The following is a 19,567-nucleotide window of genomic DNA, read 5'->3' on the forward strand; positions in this document are numbered from 1 at the left end:
GGTGTAAAAAAGTAGGCAACAAGAAAGTTCTGAAAATTATTTGATTTCCATATGTAGTTATCGAATAATGTGAATGGTAACCAGCATGTTAGGACTTGGTCACGTTAATTTGATTAGAGGAATCACGCCCTCTTGACATACGTAGGTACGTTAGGTTGCACGGTTGAACAAGGCATCTTTTACGTATAATTCCATTGAACTCGGCATCTCTTCCGTCATAGATTCGGTAGTTTATTCATTACGGAGCTGTGTGCACATCATGACATCTAAAATCGGTGGTCACATGGGGCTGGGGGAGGGGGGATGGAGGGGTCGACTTCTAGAAGCACTTCGTACTCGTAGTGGTACCTGGAATTCTACACTTAACTAAATCAGGCCATGTTATAGCCAAAAGCCACGAGGCCGACCTTCTACGGAGTATGGACAGTTCTTTTGAGACGTTGGTACTTGCATAATCACCTGCGGCTTGGCACCTCCCAGCCTCAAACACTTCCCTTAAACTCTACTTATAATTCACCTGTTTCTAGGTAAGTATCGTAGGCATGATAGGCTACCCACCTCGATCAAACTGCCTAATGTACCGCCTATTAGCAATTTCATGCCACGCCTGATGCCCCCTCGTCCCCAGATATTCAGCGCCGTATTCTATCCAGTTGCAGTCCCAAGGCCATTCATAATCAATCACAGACTGCTGCACAGCCGTAATTCAAATATTCTCCCGCCCTTCCAGATGGACCAACGTCCACCTCGTGTCACCTTGTTGAGAGATGTGTTCCACAGCCTGGCTGGAACTTGGACTTTGAATCGAAAGCTACAATCTGAGCATACAGCCGAACCATCAGGAACTTGTACTGGCACAGCGACATTCGCGGTTACACAGCCTTCCCCTGTGCTTGATTCAGACGGTAGCTTGAATCTAGCCGATGCTCAATTACTCTACCATGAACAAGGTGAATTTGAAATGTTTCAAAATTCCTCGAGTCGAGGAGGACCAATCCCCAAATTCACATTTTCGAGAAAGTATATCTGGCGTCTACAAGCCACTGACAATACCCACACCATCAGTGTATGGTTCACCAAACCAGGCACCGACACGATTGATTACCTCTTTCATAAGATCGATATTCCCTTTGACCACAACATTGGTCCCACATCAACCGATACCATGACCATGACCATTCACGGTGCTGGAGGTCATCTTTGTGTCGATGATTTCTACAGTAGTTCCTACGAATTCCATCTCAACCAAAACGAGACAGATGTCACCCCTAGTCTAGCCTCCTTCACCACAACTCACGAGGTCCGTGGTCCCAAGAAAGATCAATTAATCGAAACTTCCTTTAAAAGGAAATAATACACCGGTAAAGCCTCTAGCCTTCTAGGGTTTTATCAGTCGCAACAGGGCGCCGGCAAACTGTGCGACCGGTCTTTGAGAGGAACCGCCAAGACTCTCTCCGACGGTTAATGTGATTGATGATTGGTCGCTTCACAACTTCAACCCATTCCTTCATGACTACAAAAGTCACGTATCTCCCTGCCGAACCAGTTTCATGAGTATGAATTCTCTATAGATACCTATAGTGTTCTCCCTGTGCTCCATTCCAATCTGAGCCGGACAGATGGCTTCAATCTCAATCGAGCTCGATCTTCCCGAGCCATTCGCTAGTATTCCTCGCCATGAGTTGACCTTTGGTCCATCCCCCATACATTCCTTGCCTCGCATCTCTCAGGCACTGGGGGATAAGGTCGCCATCTATGCGAAGCGAGAAGACGTCAACTCGGGGATTGCATTCGGCGGGAACAAGACCCGCAAACTCGAGTACCTGGTCCCTGATGCATTGGCTCAGAACTGCGACACCCTCATCTCGATTGGAGGCTTTCAATCCAATCACACGAGGCAGGTTGCGGGAGTGGCCGCCAAACTGGGACTGAAAGCGAAACTGGTTCAGGAGAAGTGGGTTCCACACGAGGATGTAGGCTACGACAAGGTGGGCAACATTCAACTATCAAGGTTGATGAATGCCGATGTCCGTCTCGATGCATCTGGGTTTGGGATCGAACACAAACAGACCCTCGCCCAACTGAATCAACAAGTCATCGACAATGGTGGCAAGCCTTATTACATCCCTGCAGGCGCCTCCGATCACCCTCTTGGAGGCCTGGGATTTGCACGATGGGCCTTTGAAGTGTGCGCCCAGGAGCTTTCAGAAGGTCTGTTCTTCGACACCATCATTGTGTGCGCTGTCACCGGGTCCACCTTTGCCGGAATGATCGCAGGCTTCAAATTGCTCGAGAAACTAGGTCGATCTCCAGCGAGAAAGGTGATTGGCATCGACGCTTCGGCCAAACCCGACGAAACATTCGCCCAAGTGCTTCGCATCACCAAACAGACGGCCTCCAAGATTGGCCTGGACGACACGGACGTGACCGAGAAAGATGTCATTTTGGACACGAGATATCACGGTGGCATCTACGGCATTGCTGATCAAGCGACGCTGGACGCCATCCGCTTTGGCGCTAGCACCGAAGGTTTCATCACCGATCCGGTCTATGAGGGCAAGAGTCTCGCTGGCATGATTGATCTGGTCAAAAAGGGAGAGATCCAAGCCGGCAGCACCGTCCTGTATGCCCACTTGGGTGGACAGCTGGCTTTGAATGCCTACTCCGATATTCAGTGATTGAGCTGTAGTGAGATATCTTGGAGGTATCTAATCATCTATATTAGCGTTCTCGAGCTGTCTAATCCGGCATTGAGTATGAAAGGAAATCCAACAATCTCTCACTCTTATGACAACCACAATCCAATGGTCTCTAGCCCGTCTATGATGTATTGTGTTGAGAATGGTAAAATATGTCCCGCCACGATCTCTAGGTCCCAGTGATCATCTATTTCCTGCGCTGAAGCTTGACCGGCCTCTCAGCTGGGATATCGACGCCGTTGACCAAGGCGTAGACGGTCTTCAACGCGGAAGTCAAACCAGCCATGGCGACGGCACACGAAGCAAATAGGAGGACCCTATGAGAGAAGTGCAAGAGGGCGAACAACGGATAAGGGTAGAAGCCGTTGTGGGAGAAGCACAACTCGATCCAGAGCCAATAGGCGATGGCGATGGCGGAGCTGAGGCCCAGAGATGGGAGGGCTCTAATGGACCAGGGTGGAGAGAGGAGCAAGATGTCGAGCAGCAAGAAAACTGTCGGGGCCAGGTGAAAGGACAGGTCGGCAGGCCAGGGGAGTTCAAGTTCTGGAGGCACGACCAAGGCCGGGTCGATGGCTCGTAAGCCCCAGTATAGCAACGAGATGAGCACTTCTAGCGGCGCCGCCGTCAGAGTCATCACATTCTTGGCTGTGAATAGCGCTCTCGACAACGAAATGTCGGCCAGAATCCCCAGAATAAACGTCGTCGTTGATAGCGTCAGACCAATGATGGTCAGGTATTGAAAATGCCATCCGTATGCTTGATTGATCGGGTTGGGGTGTTCTACTAGCCACTTGTAGCTGTAAATAAATGACCCTAACCCCAGAATGTGAACCGCAGGTGATACACCGCGTGACGGTGACGAGAGTCGTTGTAGTGAATGTTTGGTTGCCATGTCATCCCCGGCGCTGTGTATTTGCTTCTTGGGTAGAGAAGTGGCGATGAAACTGATAAGGGAGGGGTTCGGATAGATTTGATCCTGAATGATTCTTGTGGACTGGGGGACGTTGAAGCTTTTATTGTGTAGCAAAAGGTAGTAGAGTACTTAGTGCTGACGTCGAGAATAATAATGCATATTGAGGTCGATGCATATCTTTTTAGTGCAACGACAAATTGTAAGGTTATGTGGCACGTGTGGTCACGAGAAGGAATCTGTGGCGTACATTATTATTGCATATGCCGCCATGCCCCCGAGAATCCCTTAGCCATGCACTTAAGGGTATACTTATAAGCGCACCTAGGTACCTCGGAGTCTCCTCGCTCCCTGAACTCCCTAGAGCTGACACCGAGAACCTCCGGAACAGCCTCAACCCTCCCCATCGTGTTCTTTTTACTATTTATTCCCTATTATTGACAAGGTTTTCTTTGTCCATCAATTGTGTGACCAATATTTTCAATCAATGTCGACATATAGCCTCGTCGTCATTAATGTCCAAGTACAAACATCTCCCTCGTGGCCTTGTTCATTGCTCATTGATATCTTGCATGATTGTCAACAACAAAACAAACCTCCACCTTAGCCAAAGAATTCACCAGTGACCAGGCTTTCCCAGCTCACACCAGTCCTCCATACCTCTTCCATGATCTTCCGGGCACGACTGACTTGGCACATGCCCAGTCCCTCCGCGCCTCGAATCCTGCTCAAGATCTCGGCGCGGTCCAAAGCGTCCTCGGCTTCCACTCCAGCCGTGAACATGGGGAACAGGAGGCAGGCTTGCGCACTTCCTCCCTCACGGATCATCTGTAAGACCTTGACAATCTCATGCACTGCAGTCTGAACTCGCTTGTCATGTCGCGGGAGGTTGTCCACTCTCCGCAACAGGTGAATCATACCCGCCCAATGGAATGCCGAATTCGTTGCTAGTGATTCTTCTGCCTCTGTCTTGGACATATCGGCATATGCTGATCCTCGCCGCGAGTTCGCTATGGTAGCCTTGGAGAGCTGAGGGCTGTGGTGCAGGCATGATATTTGTTCATGGTTTCGCGCATGTTCCAAGTCTTTGCGCAGTTTGGCCGCTCTTTTGGCCACTTCGGCTGGAGGACGCCAGCTCTCGTTAATTTGCCCGGTTTGATAGTCGATGCGCTCCGCTTCACATTCGCTCGCCAGCAGTGCCACTTGCGCCAAAATAGACACACAACGTGTGGTGAACCCCAGTAAGCAATCAATGGTAAAGTCGTCATCATCAGCCTCGTCTTCATCGGTCAAGGAGAGCTCCTTGGCCGACGTACTCTCTTCGTGAGAGCTCGACCAATAGTTCCCAGCAAATAGCGGCTCTTCATTGCGGCGGCCCGACAACGACCCCAGCACGTCAAGGTAGGCCAGCCACCTGGTCAAAAAGTACATGACCGGGTCTTTGCGTGAAATAGAATTAGGACCCCCACGAGCCCGAATGATACTTCGAGCCATTCCAAGGTGGTTTTGCCAAGGGACTGACACTCCAAATGTCGAAGGCGAGATAATTTCAATCGACGCGAGCATGATGGCTGTCGCTAGATTCGCATTGGAAACCTCCGTATTTGACACATCGTCCAAGGTCTGCCTCAACGACGGGAACACATCGCGTACCCAGATGGCAATTCTGTTGACGGGTTCAGGGTGGCCCAGCAATCGAGCTCGATGGCATGCCGAATATGCCAACAACAGATTCAGCAGATTGGGATTCTCCATGGCCACTAGCATCGTCAGTCACAACTCTCAAGGATTAAGACAGATACTCACTTTTTGGTAGGATGGTCTTGAATGGGTTTTCGGGGCAGTCGTGTGGCACCAGAATCCGGGCAGTATGGTTCAAGAAGTGGTGAAAGTACAGCAAGTTCATCGGGTTCTCCGACAGGGTACGTGGTAAGGGTTCCAATTTGCGCGGGATCTTGATGGCGACTGGAGCAGCATAATACCCCCCTCCCTGGAATGCTGTCTCTCGACTACTCAACCCAAATCCAAACTCAGGAACGCCCAGGTCAGTATCATTCAGCCATGTTTCAAACTCGCTGTGCTCAGACGGAGACATGCCAGAGATGGCCATGGTGTCGTTGTTCCTCGGCACGTCCAGGTCAGCATTTCCACGATCCTGGCCGTAGGTCTCGGTCTCCGAGTAAGAAATCATTCGTTGATGAAGAGAGCCCCGCCTAGGTATGGGCTCGTCCACGTAGCCATTGTATTCTGCTTGGACTGGTGGCTGGACCTCATCCGGTTCAGGATCCTCAGACAAGAGTGAACTCACAGATATCCGACGATCATCGTTGTCCTGGCTGATCTGTGATGTGGCTGATGTGGCCGGCGTCAGTGGATTGCTGAGATTTAGATAAGATGGAAAGAAGGTGGGATTGCTCGTGTTGAACTGGACTCGGGGCGCCTCGTCAGGTTCGTTGGGTCCGTAGGAGCCAGCCCTGGGGTAAGAAGATTTGCCGAAGCTGTCTGTTCTGGGACTCATCTTCAGTCTTTTTGCCCCATTGTACGGGGAGGGAGTCGACTCTTGGTGGGTGTTGGGGTTTGAGGTCGGCATTGGAGGTGGCATCTGCATCGTCCCAGTAAACTGATACATGGTGTTTGCCATTCCAGGGCTTCCAAAGCCCGACTCTGAAGGAGAGGGGTAGGCAGGCAAGGATAATGACTGGCGTAGAGGTGGGATTGGTTGTGGCTCTTGGTTGTTGTTCGTCGTGGTTCTTTCACCCCATTGGGGGGTCCTCAGGACGGGTGGAGGAGGAAGGATGGTCGGATTGAAATGAGGGACATGACTGTTTCCATTGGATTTAAAGTCATTTGCAAGAGGCAATCCCGTATCGGGCGCCAACGGATCGATTCGGTAGCCGAGATGTGTTCGTTGTCCATTCAGAGAGGTGTGAGGACTCAGGCTCTGGTCGTGAGCGCCATTGATGTTGGCAAAACCGTTGGAGTGAATCGGTCCAGGGGGAGAACTCGAGGGACGGGTTTGGGGGAGCAACTGATGGTTAGATTGAGACTGAGGCTGATGTTGTGGTGGAGAAATGTACTGCGCAGGCGAGGAGTCAAAGGACATGATTTGGGATCCTTGTTTTCCGTCATCCTTCTTCTTACTGCGCCCATCCCAATTCAGGCGAATACTATAGTCACAGACTTCGCCTTGCCTTTGGCAATTGACGCAGGACGGCTTCTCTTCTCCGCTGTGGTAGACATTGGGTCAGCGATCAGTATACTCGGTCATGAGTCGAGAGGGAGAGGTACCATTTGACCTTGCGAGATTTGCAGGGCCTGAGGATGTGTCAGTCTCATATGCTTGCTTATTGGTAACAAACAACTGTCAAAACCCACCAGCAACCATTCCTGGACCGCTTCTTCACCTCTTTACCATCTGGCTCGGGCTTTTTGGGTCGGGGCATGGCTGACGATTGGGAGGTCAGGGTTACCGCAGGCTCGAAATACACGTCAAGGGTGTCGGCATTGGTAGAGAGAGTGCGCCGGATCGAGAGTACAGGGACATTGGAAGGATGGTCGACATGGACGGTATGTCACAGATGGCCAGAGAGGACCATGGGCGCAGATAAAGATTGGAAGACACGAAAGGTTAGATGGTTTCTGTTTCGAGTCTGCAGCAGAAGACTACTAGCAGATTGTAAGTAGTAAACTAGTTGGTGGCAGAGAGGCCTTATCCGTGGCGCGAGTACAAATACACAACTCTTAGCACCGGCTGCCCCAACGGCGGGAGGGAGAGGTTTCTCGCTAAGACGGCGTGCTGAATGGCTCGCGGCTTGATGTCTTCGAGGCTGACGGCGGTATCAGTAATGCCACAGCCCTCGGGGCATGGCGGGCACGGCGGGGCACTATGGTTTCTCTCTCTCTCAACCACGAGGGACTCGCGCCTGGGGCCCATTTGTGGAAAGGGACTGGAGCGAAGCAGCATCAACTCTCCACTCGCATTGGCCACAAAGACCCTGCAACGGCTCGTCGGCCGCAGGCTTTGGCAAAGTCAGGACGAATTCGCGACTCGTTATCATTATTTACATGTCAGACTATCAGATAATTAACTTCTTTGGTTGGTGGAAAATGATTCATGACAGAGCAGATTGCTCCTAGCGAGTCAATTGCTACAAGGACCACAAGAGACTACAAGAAGACCGTTTCCTCCCTTGCTCGAGTCATGAGGAGATCGAGTCCAATCCTCAGGTAGGGAGAGGCCCGTAACGGAGTTGCCGGGTGTGCTTCTGACTGGTTGTAAAATATATGGAGCAGATAGGCTTCAATATCCAAAGGTTGTCGCCCCAATTTATTGGCCGAGGGGGCACGGGGGCCGTTTGACGAAACCAAGACCCAATGCCCATACTTTGGCTAAAGGCCCTAGAAGACGGGACACCTTTATAGTATGGCGTCGGAGGGACGCTATAGGCCATTGACAGGCGTGGCGTGAACTGCCATGTAGGCAGTGGGCAGTAGGCAGTAGGTTGTAAGACCCTCGGGCCCCCTCCTCCCGTCTGCCGTGTGGTTTTGACGCTGACCTCAAAAGGCAGCCATTGGGAGAGGCTTGAGAAACGACTGGGCCAGCCTGGGCCAGCCTTCGAGTAATTCTGTCTGACTACCACCTTGATGCCTGCAAGAGAGGACCTTAGGTACCTTATTTTAACTCTACCGCTCGCAAAACAGTAGCCGAAAGCACCTCAGAGATCTGCGAAAGGATCACATCGACATCCATCTTGTCCGGCTACTTATTGGGCATACGGACCACTGTTCCAAATCCAGTGTTGAACTACCTACAAGCTACAAATATTGAGTAGGCGGAGTGGGTCGTGCATGTTTGTGGAAACCGATCGCTGATTACGCACTCTCTGGAGCCCACACTGACTTTGTCATGGGGAGCAATGCAAGGGAGGTAAGTAACAGAGGCCTAGGCACCTCAGTCGAGTCTTGGGGGTGGTTCGGGAAGGTTGAGGGGTGTCAAAAACCCTTCCTGAGTCGCCTGCAAGGAACGCTGCAGCCTATAACGCATGCCCAAAGTACCTAGGTTTTTAGGTAAGCTGGCTTGGCCAGAACACCCTAACGCCAGACCTTGTGAGAAGAAGTTGCTCCTTGTCCTCCTCCTCCCATAGCCTTGGCATTTCTTTCATTCGGAGAAATGAAATCCCCATTCATCACGCGAAAATGAGTTCCGTCTGAGCCTCGCGACATGATCCTCAATTCACACTCCATCACACCATGCCCTTTCGTCCATGAGCAAGCTGTGTTGTTTTCAAAGCGAGCTGCCATAATCACCTCGGCAACTAGGCGACTTTTTCCAGCTCCATCTAATTGATCTCCCAGTCCTTTGAACCGTCAGTCCTCTCGACACCTGCACACCCCACTCAAGCTCCAGCACCTTGACCGCAATGGCAGCCAATATGACAAGGCTAGCCATGCAGCTCTCTTCTCAAAGACATATGACTCCAACGTCGCTCTCGATATCCACAAAGCGTCATGCTTCATCCGCGATTCTCCTTCGATCGAGCCGGCCTCGTCTCTCACCATCTCAACAGCTTGCTCCATTAGCAGCAAACCCTCCCTCCAACTCTACACCCCCATCTTTCTTCACACCTTCACTGTGCAGGACACGTTCTGCCTCGACCGCTTCAGCTCCCACTCCTTCAAGCCAGGTTCTTGACTGGAATGCGTTCTTCCGCCTTCGTACCTCTCGGCGGCGATATGCCCTATCATCTTCCATCGTATCAGCTGTTGCGACGACAGGCACAGCATTTGTCCTTCTCACCGAGATACCCGATGCTGCGAGCACCGTTCAATCCCTAGTTCCTACCGACCCTTTCATTAGCATGGGTTTGGCTACATTTGCGGCCACATTTTTGGGATGGCTCATCGGACCAGCCTTTGGAAATGGCATCTGGAGATTACTTCACCGCAGTCGACTACCAGAATTTACCGTCAAGGAAAAGGCCTTTTTCGAGCGCATCAAGAGACATCGCGTTGATCCTACGGGTGCAAGCACCAACAATCCAGTCCCAGACTTCTACGGTGAAAAAGTGGGCAGTGTCGCTGATTACCGACGATGGCTGAAGGATCAAAGAGCATTTAACCGCAAGAAGGGGGGCAGATACCCGACAAATTAAGTCACCGCTTGCTTAGCCGAATCAAGTAACATTGGTTCCAAAGCATCAAACGGTGACAGAGAGGTCAACGATCGCCTAAAAGCAATAGTTGAGGCAGATCCATGCCTGGGTCAGCAAGTACCATCCATGGTCGCCGCATCACAGCAAATGATTCGACTCATGCTGCAGGTTCGGCGCTTTGAATAGGGCTATGATGTATTGTAATATCAACACTATCATCTTTGTTGTACAACATCCAAACTCCAAATGACAGTATGAAGTGGACATAGGCCCAGCTGTTGATGGCTCGTCACGTCACGTGCATGGTCCGACTGTGAGCTTCTCATCACGTGAGGTCATCTTCCCTAACACGTGATAGTCACTTCGTTGAGGTCGTTAAAGTACAGTACGAGGCCTCTCACAGACCTGGACAAGAGACCTTATCATTGGTGTAGAGGGAAATCTGGTGTCTTTTGAATTTCAAGACACCCGTTGTACTACTTATATGCATCTCTTAATTAGACATCAATTCGAGCGTCTGACATCCGTGAGGTTGGAAGGCTCCATTGTCGAGTTGTTTCACGCTTCCTGGGGCTTCTCGCCACATGATTAAATCCCCTCGTCCAGTAACTCTTCAAGCTCGAGAACACCAATCCCAACAAACATGTGAAAAGGACGTGATGATGCGTAGTGGTGCTGGTGTTTGGGGCCCAAGTTACTCATCGGACATGACTCGGCGATGATGTCGTACCAAGGACAGAAAATGTCTCGAAAGAGTTCCACGATTAGCCCAATCCACAAATCTCTTGTTTGGCCAAGAACTTCGGAAAGGATATCCTCGAACGCTTTGAGTGTCCACATCAAAAAGGTTAAAATGCATCATATCATATGCACGCTTGGAAGTCGGACAAGTCGCCAGGAGTCCAAGCGTGCAAAGGCCAGTTCCAGTATCATATGTCATATTAAGTCGCGGTATATCGTGACAACGTTTTGCCCCTTCTCCACATGGCACACGATGCCGATTGTTCCTATTTGCGATTCGGCAAATCATCTCCTGGCCACTGCAGTCCTCACAATTACTCTGCCGGAGTTGGCACCGCGTGTGACCATCATTGATCACTAGGTTAAAAGAATCAATGCTCAGAACCGGAAATCTTCCGAGGCGAGGATGCACTGGCCAGTGATCGATGATGAAGCTAGGTTTATCTGATTGCGATCTCCGCTTTCTCAACGTTGTCATGGCCCTGAATCCTAGTCCTACGACCAAGGTTGCCACGAGACCTCTCTAGAGCCTCAGACACCAGTGGGGCCAATTTCGAGTAGTCGCTAAGTACTACCATTGGTGCTTGAATTCTTGAATGGATAAAGATTCTGCTGACGTCCAGGCATTGAACTTGACTGGACACGGAGTATTTATACATTATCCCTCGCTCCTGTCACAGAAGGAGAGCTGTCCACCCATGGGAGAGCTGAATCCAACTCTTGAATGGTAAGTGATCCAGGCTTAAATTCATCGACCTCATCCTATCTACCATGTCTGAGATTTCTATTCTGGGCTTCAAGCCCACCTCTTCGTCCTCAACTCTCTTCTCGTCTTCCATTCACTGGGCTGTGCTGGTCGAACCTGATTATACGCATTGCAGGAATCCTCAATCTAAAAATTTAGCACTTCAGACCAGGAATGATACACCGAAATCTAATTCCACAATATTGCACATCCAAGACCATCAACTACGTCAACAGCCATGGCCGATTCCTGTGGAAGATGAGACCGAATCTAAATATGACACAACAATCACCACCCCTCGAAGACCAAGTCCATCACCATCATCAATCTTCGATACTCAAACTTCCTCAACCAGACCTTCTTCAAGTCCAGCCTCATCTTCACTTCTATCGACCGCACCGACTACCACAACCACACTCAATGCCACCTCACAACACCCTCTCCGACTAAGTCTCAAGATCTGCATCAGCAGGCAGGCGCAGCGACCATCAAAACTGATTCCCAAACTACTCAGACTGCTGCAAACCACTCCGACATATGGCTTGGAGGAAGATTGGCTGCGCAGTGCTTTAGCATTCATGCACGTCAACTTGGGCTTGATGGAGGTGGGGTTCGATGTGGATGGTTTCATCGCCTATGCGAGTGAAGCAGTCAAAGAGTATTCACTATATGACACCACAGAAGATTACGAAGACGGCGGCGATGAAGACGACGTCCACGTCCTGGAACTCGACTACCTGTCTTTCGTGCATCGGAATAACCAGGTCAAGGCCTTGCTATCACAACATACCCAATCCCCTCGCCGCAACCACCACAAGAGGGACCTCTACGATGGACATAGGTATGACCGGTCGCCTCCTCCACGATACAGTGCGTCGATATTGCCTTTAGATCATGAGGATGCAACGCCTGGGCCGCCACCCTCTTCACCGCAGAATTCGTCATCACCATCACTGCAATCAAACGAGTCTAGCGGCCCGGCTGGTATTATGAGGAGATGGGTCAAGACAATGAGGAAATTCCAGGTCTCACCATCCCCTTCTCAAGTGAAGTACCGCAGCACAGTTCATCTACAACCCTGGCAGAGGCGGGACGACCCGTATGGTGGCTTGATGTAGACCCATGAGCACTAGCCGCTCATGCACATGAATGACCTGCATTCCCAGATGTGACAGGGTTTCAGGGGCTGGGACAAAATTGGTCAGATAATTGAGGTCCTGCACGTTTGGATCTGATGGGCCGGGTACCAATACTGTAATTTTATTGTAGGACTTTGAATGTTCAATCAATTGACATTTCCCTATCAAAGACTAGCCCGATCTTACCAGAACATGCCTTGAAGATATGCTATCAGAGGTAGATACAAAAGAGAAAGTATGCCTGTCCACCAAATCACCACGCTAGAGTTGTTCATGGTGGTCACAAATAGGTCAAGATTTCAGACTTCTTTCCAAGAGCTGGGGATTACCCGGAGCCACGAGCATTAATTCAATATATACCTCAATCCATCCTCATGTTGCGCCTTAATTGTCAATCAGAATGCCTGTCCGGGCTGGCCTCTCGCCGGAGTCGAGTACGCTCCAGGTATAGGAACAGCTTCATATGTCTGTTCACCCGGAGCGGCAGCCGCGTGCTCATGAACGCGGTCCTCTGCTCGGGGAAGAGGTGAGCCTAGAGGAGGCGACACGGTTTGGGACCGTGGAATGCTGTCGACAGCATTGAACGTCTCAGGCGATGAGGGTTTGGGAGTTGCATGTTGAACGCGGATGGGAGGTGCTTGCAGGCGGAAAGGGGAGGATGGCGACGTCTGCTGGGCGGGCGAGTTTCCTTCCTCAGCCCGGCTGTATGCATCGGCATATGATTTGTATTGAGATGGGAAGCCTGGTGTCCTGGGTGTGTTGACAAAACCAGGCGTGTTTGGTGCGGATTGGGAGCGGAGCTGGGAAAGGTAAAGATCTGAGCGAACCTTGTCCCTGGCGTCCATTGACTTTCGCAGACGGTTCTTGCTCCAGAAGCGATAGAAGACGATGCCGTAGATGGCGATGACGATCAACTCGACGACGATCTCAATGATGCAACAGATCAAAGACCAGTCCTGGAGACGGCATACCAGGGCATAATGGACATCCTCCTCAAAGAGTTGGCGACGCTTGTTGTCTCGACACGACCATCCCCACATGTCCTGACCATTCCCATTGGTCTTGCTTCCTTGGAGTACACCGGCGCCGATGGCCCACATGACGATGCTAAAGATGAACCAGCCCACAGCGAACATGGTGTAGTAAACGGCGACCTTCTCTGCGCGACGATGTCCACTCCGGCAGTATGCAATGATGACGATGATTGCAAATAGGAGTGAGATGCAGGCAATGGTCAGAACGAGGATCTGAGGCCACATTTTTTGATTTGGTGCCCAAGCCGGCATGTTGTTCCTCGCTGGAAGGGCTTTGGTGGCGTGGAAGATGGTCAAGACTGTGGACAGCATGGCTAGGACAATCAATGAACAGGAGAAGTTGACTCCTCTGAGGATGATCTTTGCGAGGCGAACACGTGTTTTGATTTTCTGCGGGTTTGGTCAGTCAACTGGGTAGGTGGTGGTAGAAGATGATTACTCACCAGATCTCTGGCTTGGTCCTTTTCGGTCTGCTCTTCCTGCTTCTCTAGCATGACTTCTTCTCGGAAAGTAGGACTGAGAGGATTCAAGAGACGGGCGCCGGTTCCTGGAGTCTTCAATGCAGACTTGAGGGGTGCGCCGCCAGGGTTGAGGTCTGATCGAACCGTGGCATGTTGCTCCACGGGCTGGTTGTCGCAAATGTATCCAAAGCCAACATCTGAGGGCTTGGGAGCATTCCTCGAAACAGGTCGGTCGGTCATTTTGGGATCAGCAAAAGGAGATTCGTGGTCCCCAGGACCGTCAGAAGGAGAGAAGACAGAAGTTGCTTCGGCGAAGCGTGCCTTCCTCACCGGTTGGTGGGTGGTCGCGCCTGCCGAGGGAATAGATCTGGTGGAAGACGCCGTCGAATTGGTCCTGGAGGGGAACTGGCGAATGCTAGATTTGAGCCCTTGCTTCTCGTCAAAGTCGAGCTGTGAAAAGCGAGCGCTGCGACGGGAGGAACGTTTGGCGTCGGCGGTGATATCGATGGGTGAAACTGGGTCGAAGTGGGATGGTGACATGGCAGTCTGATGTCTGATGCCGGCTAGATGAGTTTACTCGATGCTTCTTTTGCACGAACGGTGGTCCGGACAGCGATCACAACCCTAGTCGATGGTAGTTTTAGTCAGCGTTGCGGCGGGGTCCACGTCCTGATAAGGCGGAGGGTCGGTGTAAGTGGCAAGTGGGTGAAGGCTGACGTGAGACGGAGATGGAGGCGCAGATCCGAAGATACGAGAGGATATATGACAACGGCGTAGGGCAACGTTGAATATCGTCGACGAGGCCAGCTCTGGAAAGTAAAGGAAAGATCAAGAGAATGGCCGTGGTGAGAAGAAACAGACAGTTGGGTTGACCTTGGGGTGGGAAGTGGCTCGAATAATAGAGGGCCAGGTGACTGAGCGAGGGCGCTTCGATGCCAGATGGGAACCAAGCACACGTATGATTATCAAAGGCTGCAAGGCCCAGGGTCAGCTTGAGCGGCTTTCGGCAGAGGCATAAAGTATGTACGGAGTAGATATGTTGGATGGCAAGGGTAAGTCAATACCTGTGTGAGTGGATGGCAATTGGCGCTTCGAGGTTACAGAGACGGTCTCTCAGCAGGGATGGGGCCAATCGGTGGCCTGAAGTGGTATTGACTGGTGAGAACGAAGATCAGGCGGGCGGTGCTGTGTTGTGCGTGGCACTGATGGGCAAAGACTGGTGCAAATCAGTGGGAGGCACGGAGGAGAGACTCTCAGCGAAACCAGCGCGAGCAGCAAGAATGAAGTCGAGCACAAGATGGAGGTGAAGAAGAGAGGATGACGATGGAGGGGGTCAGCAGGGTGTTGGTGTTTCTATGTAAATGAAGACGAGCCACCATATCGTTGTTCACGAGCTTTTTTCCTCTTTCCCATGACCGATGTTTCTGCAGTCGCCATCAGACATGGCAAAGGGTTCTCGGGTGGGCATGACGGGCGCTTGAGCAGATGCCAGTGGATTGCAGCAAGCAGATGGGCTTGTCGACATCAGCGGTTGGATGGAGGTACTGTACTGGAGGGTTCAACAAGGGCCCAGTGTCGACATGACAAGTGGGAAAGTGATGAACGTTGGAGGAGAGAAGATGGTTGGCTACGAAGGAATATGGAAGCGCCCGACTAAACAGCGCCAGCATAAGAATCATGTCGGCCATCACATCCAGACCTTTTGCTAAGCTTGGACTGCTTGTTTCTTCGTCTTGATTGGATCCCCGCCATCAAAGCCTTTATCTCACGAACCAACGAGAAATGAGGCTGCATCTTACAAGAGAACCGTTGTTGGCCTGCATCGACCTAACCGCTTGGTTGCACTTTGCACGAGTGCACACCGATATGTCCGAGTCACTCAATCAAGTGTGCTCACTACTCAGGTGACGGATGAAGCGGTGCTCATTGTGTTGTAATACTAAGGTACCTAGGTAGGCATGCATGATATGGCTTGAGGCGCCCCGGTAGAATCTACTTTGGCCGTAACTTGACCACCGAATATAGAGATTACGATGACATGGTCGCCACAAGGCCACACATTCAACTGAGTGTAAATGAGGCTGTGGACTGACGTTGGCCATGATAATAAAACAAAACAATCAAATAGTAGTATTTACTACGGAGTAGGTACATAGTATTACTGTGTACTTTTGGCCCTTGGATACTTGTAAATCAGCAGCCTTTAGGCGGCCGTTGATCAACTTCAACCGCTCTTGGGAAATCAAGCTAGGTGACACTTTTGCCCCGGGATTCGGAATTTAGCCTTGAGTTGCCCACTAAGAAGTCGCCTCTCCCCCCGATCGCCCAAATTCTGTAGGGAAGGACGCCCTATTTTTGGCATTTCTTCTTCGCCCGTGCTTAATTTAGCATCGCTTACATTGTGCAATTCATGCAGACCCTGCATCGTGTACTTGGACCAGAAGATTTACGGAGCATTCACCAACATGCCTATCACACACTTTTGCATGACTAGGGCTACAGTAAACCAGAGAGAAATGGATCAGGATAATGGCACGTGGGTTACACAGGTGGTGACCTTGTTGGTCTTGTCGCATCTGATTGTGCTTACGAGTACTTCTCGTGTTTCTACGGACCAGACACAGCCCGAGGGCTGGTACCTAACGCATACTCCATAAGTGATCGCAGGCCCTCGGGCTTTGGCACCCCAACTTCAATGTCACGTGCAAACCAGATTCGTACTTCTCTCGTGTTTGATATTCTTCATACTCGATTTTCCCATCTGCACCTCAACTCCTCACGTGCAGGCAACTTTTATCCTCATCGAGTCATTCTCCATGAACATCTCCATATTTCTCGATGATATAATAAAGTGCATCAATCGTTCCCCTAATGCAAATGATAAGAAGGGAGAGTGACACACACCCATCGATCTCAACAAACGCCTGCTGCCAAACACATCCTCTTGTGTAAGGCGAACTCCCCGAGGATAACTGGTCCCGTTGCTATTCCATGTGAACTGAGTGTTACACCAAGAATTGCATGGCCAGGCTTTCAGTCGCACTCTGGTCGGGATTTATTGACATAGATATTGACCCCTTGTACCACCGGACCACAGACCAATCTAAGCCAGAGCGCCGAGTTCCGCTCTGATCCAGTCTGGCCAATCCACCCACAGGAATCGTCACAACGTCTCTGAGTCCTTGTCATTATCATATTATGTTCAATCTAGAGATGTCTGCTATTCATCTCAAATTATCGGCTTCCTTTGTTTCATCCAGCTCAAGACTTGGGCACTTGTCGTGTAGGTCCCCTTCAAGGTAAGAACCATGTTTAGTGCTCGTACTCTCGGTTCTCCCACTGCTAGCCTCCACGCACTTGGTCCGACTGTTGATAGAGCTCGTCGACGACATCTTGAATCTCAAGTCGCTGTATGACCGCCTCACGCTGGCACATGCAGCAATCGTTCTCTGCTTGATTGCGCCTCCACATGCTGCGCAAATTCCAACGTGGTTCTCCACCGCTGCCCAGATCCAGATCAATGCATAGTTTTCTACAGCTGAGTTAGAACATGTACAGTTGAAGACACGAGGCAATTTCTCGCTTACCTGAAAGATTATCCGTTGTGGCCATCCTGTTCACAGCCACCAGTCTGAAGATGCTGGCAATGACAACACTGTTGCCGGGTTAGTCTATATTCAAATGTGTCTCACATTACCCTGTCTTGGACTTACATTCCACCTGCACCAAACAACGCATATATTCCAATGCGATGTCCCCGAAGCATGTCGACATTTCGAAGGAGCCACATGGGCATGAGATACATGACGACATCGTTGACAATCATAATGACGGAGTTTGCATAGAAGAAGGCCATGACATTGATACATTGACCTGGGGTTTCTGTTGGATCCACCCCTTGATTCCAAACGGAACTGAGAGGGATGCACTGCAAAAGCACCACCAAGACCGAGCTGATGCCGAAGCTCGCCGCGACAAACTGCATGAAATGGATAAAGTAGGTTCGCGGTCGAGTGCTTGCCAGGCCGTAGTAGAATGTCAACCAGGCGTGCTTGACAAGCATATTACAGATGAAATAAGGTGGGAAGGCAGCCAGTATGAGCTGGTTCCAGGGTCAGTCCAAAGTATCAGGTGGGATGGAGGAGTATCTCAAGTCACCTTTTGCAACACTGGTCGACTCCTAAACTCTTCTGCTGATATCGGGGCCCCTAGTCCTTCAGCCGCAGCAGCGCAGACCAGAGATGTCATGACGAGCGCGAAGAACTGTCCAGGATTGTATGTCAGCCTCAGGTATATATATATATCTCTCTCTCTCTCTCAGCACCACCAATGAGACGACGTACAGCGCTGGCAACCAGAAACCCTGTATGAAGATTAGCTACCACCCCTTATAGACAGGACGCTTTCGTCTCTTGGAACCATTTGGACTTACATTTGCTTGCATTCAGCCTTCCCGTGGTCTTGTACTGTCTCTCGATCTGGATGGAAACGGAAACGATGGTGGCTAGGGCCAGGACGACGCTGGTAGCCACGAGAGCCGCCGCGGTTGACTGCAACATGATGGCGACGTGTGAGATTCTGCGGGTCTCCGCGTGGGAGTAACCTGAAGAAAGGGTCAATTGACCCTCCGTGATGGGCATGGCCCCTCATTATAAGGCACCTTCGGTCTGTGCAGCCATGCCCTGGGGTATGGGTATGGGTATTGAGCACGGATGTCCATGGCCAACTTCGGATGGCCTGGACTCACCACTTCGGATGGCCTGGACTCACCACTTCGGATGTGCTGGTGCCACCATGGGCGAGGCCAAGGTTGATGTGCACGAGCGACAGGTTCATCAGACAGAGCTCAAGACAGAGTGAAAGGCCTCCGTAGCTACAAGCTGCCCCAATGGCAGGCCACGTCTGAACCCATTTGACGTACGTAGTGCAGCCCAAGTTGACGACATCAACGGAGTATGAGCAGAGAGTGGGTAGAGAGGCTGAACAACAACCGTTGAAGACTTCTAAGACCCAGCTCAAGCTGTCAGTTGAGAACCCATGGCGAGACAAGAGTTGTAGTGGATATTCAACCGCAGCGGACCTGTCAACCGCCATCTGTCAAACCCCGGGGAGCACGGAGCACCGATGATCGTTGCCTAAAAGCCGCCATCGATCGCACTATCGACAGCACGGATCAATTGTGACCAAGAATATTGCTACTCATGCTACCTGATGCACCTTGGACGTCGGCCACCAAGAGTTAACCTGCCGATTCCTATCATCTTTGTGGCAGCCCAAAATGCCACCACGGTTAGATCCAGCCAAGAGATCAGTTCTAGATCGATCATTCAAAATGGACATCGAGATTTGGCTGCTATGAGCCATTCTGCCTCAACGACGGAGTACATTGGGTCTCTCGGATCATGAGGTGCTCCGTCCGAAAAGGCTTTGAGTATCCAAGATCCCACTCTGTGTCACAGTATCGACAAACTGCATTAGTAGCGCATTATCCCCCTTCATAGTCTCTTTCCATGAGATAAGCACCATGGTTCCATCGACCAGACCAACTCTTGACGAGCAAGCAATGCCAGATTTTCGACATCGAGGGAATTTCCATGCTATCCGGGCTGTACAGGGTAGCCAGAAAAGGGTGATCACCTGAGAGAATCGTGACCATGGTCAGCCTGTACCGCCTCATCTGGGCGGT

General features: G+C 50.9%; 7 protein-coding genes across 12 annotated transcripts; 3 read left to right on the forward strand and 4 right to left on the reverse strand.

Moving 5' to 3' along the window:
- Positions 1-1,525: 1,525 nt before the first annotated feature.
- On the forward strand, positions 1,526-2,795 carry PV10_02075 (1-aminocyclopropane-1-carboxylate deaminase). The gene has a single exon (XM_016366349.1). It carries the CDS (start codon positions 1,620-1,622, stop codon positions 2,676-2,678), a length of 1,059 nt encoding a protein of 352 aa, XP_016225867.1. The 5' UTR covers positions 1,526-1,619; the 3' UTR covers positions 2,679-2,795.
- PV10_02076 (uncharacterized protein) lies at positions 2,659-3,680 on the reverse strand. The gene has a single exon (XM_016366350.1). It carries the CDS (start codon positions 3,589-3,591, stop codon positions 2,887-2,889), a length of 705 nt encoding a protein of 234 aa, XP_016225868.1. The 5' UTR covers positions 3,592-3,680; the 3' UTR covers positions 2,659-2,886.
- Positions 3,658-7,487, reverse strand: PV10_02077. Of its 4 annotated transcripts, XM_016366351.1 has the most exons (4): positions 6,985-7,487; positions 6,898-6,924; positions 5,416-6,836; positions 3,658-5,369 (listed from the first exon to the last, which is right to left on the reverse strand). In XM_016366351.1, the coding sequence occupies exons 1-4, from the start codon at positions 7,050-7,052 to the stop codon at positions 4,213-4,215; spliced, it is 2,673 nt and encodes an 890-aa protein (XP_016225869.1). In that variant the 5' UTR covers positions 7,053-7,487; the 3' UTR covers positions 3,658-4,212. The 4 variants fall into 4 exon arrangements, with proteins under 4 accessions (XP_016225869.1, XP_016225871.1, XP_016225872.1 ...); XM_016366353.1 differs by having other exon boundaries at positions 5,416-6,924; XM_016366354.1 differs by having other exon boundaries at positions 6,898-7,487.
- A 1,096-nt stretch (positions 7,488-8,583) lies between these two features.
- Positions 8,584-10,291, forward strand: PV10_02078 (uncharacterized protein). Its single transcript, XM_016366355.1, has one exon. It carries the CDS (start codon positions 9,030-9,032, stop codon positions 9,759-9,761), a length of 732 nt encoding a protein of 243 aa, XP_016225873.1. The 5' UTR covers positions 8,584-9,029; the 3' UTR covers positions 9,762-10,291.
- Positions 10,292-11,119: 828 nt separating this feature from the next.
- On the forward strand, positions 11,120-12,798 carry PV10_02079 (uncharacterized protein). The gene has a single exon (XM_016366356.1). The coding sequence runs from the start codon at positions 11,274-11,276 to the stop codon at positions 12,363-12,365; it is 1,092 nt and encodes a 363-aa protein (XP_016225874.1). The 5' UTR covers positions 11,120-11,273; the 3' UTR covers positions 12,366-12,798.
- PV10_02080 (uncharacterized protein) lies at positions 12,520-15,230 on the reverse strand. The gene is made up of 3 exons (XM_016366357.1): positions 14,946-15,230; positions 13,864-14,853; positions 12,520-13,810 (listed from the first exon to the last, which is right to left on the reverse strand). Exons 2-3 carry the CDS (start codon positions 14,419-14,421, stop codon positions 12,782-12,784), a joined length of 1,587 nt encoding a protein of 528 aa, XP_016225875.1. The 5' UTR covers positions 14,422-14,853; positions 14,946-15,230; the 3' UTR covers positions 12,520-12,781.
- Positions 15,231-16,427: 1,197 nt separating this feature from the next.
- PV10_02081 lies at positions 16,428-18,889 on the reverse strand. 3 transcript variants are annotated; one of them, XM_016366358.1, is made up of 6 exons: positions 18,314-18,889; positions 18,225-18,244; positions 18,040-18,144; positions 17,595-17,983; positions 17,469-17,536; positions 16,428-17,413 (listed from the first exon to the last, which is right to left on the reverse strand). In XM_016366358.1, exons 1-6 carry the CDS (start codon positions 18,519-18,521, stop codon positions 17,106-17,108), a joined length of 1,098 nt encoding a protein of 365 aa, XP_016225876.1. In that variant the 5' UTR covers positions 18,522-18,889; the 3' UTR covers positions 16,428-17,105. The 3 variants fall into 3 exon arrangements, with proteins under 3 accessions (XP_016225876.1, XP_016225878.1, XP_016225877.1); XM_016366360.1 differs by having other exon boundaries at positions 16,428-17,536; XM_016366359.1 differs by having other exon boundaries at positions 18,040-18,244.
- Positions 18,890-19,567: the final 678 nt, after the last annotated feature.

Source organism: Exophiala mesophila (assembly GCF_000836275.1).
Source record: "Exophiala mesophila strain CBS 40295 unplaced genomic scaffold supercont1.2, whole genome shotgun sequence".
Taxonomy (NCBI): domain Eukaryota; kingdom Fungi; phylum Ascomycota; class Eurotiomycetes; order Chaetothyriales; family Herpotrichiellaceae; genus Exophiala; species Exophiala mesophila.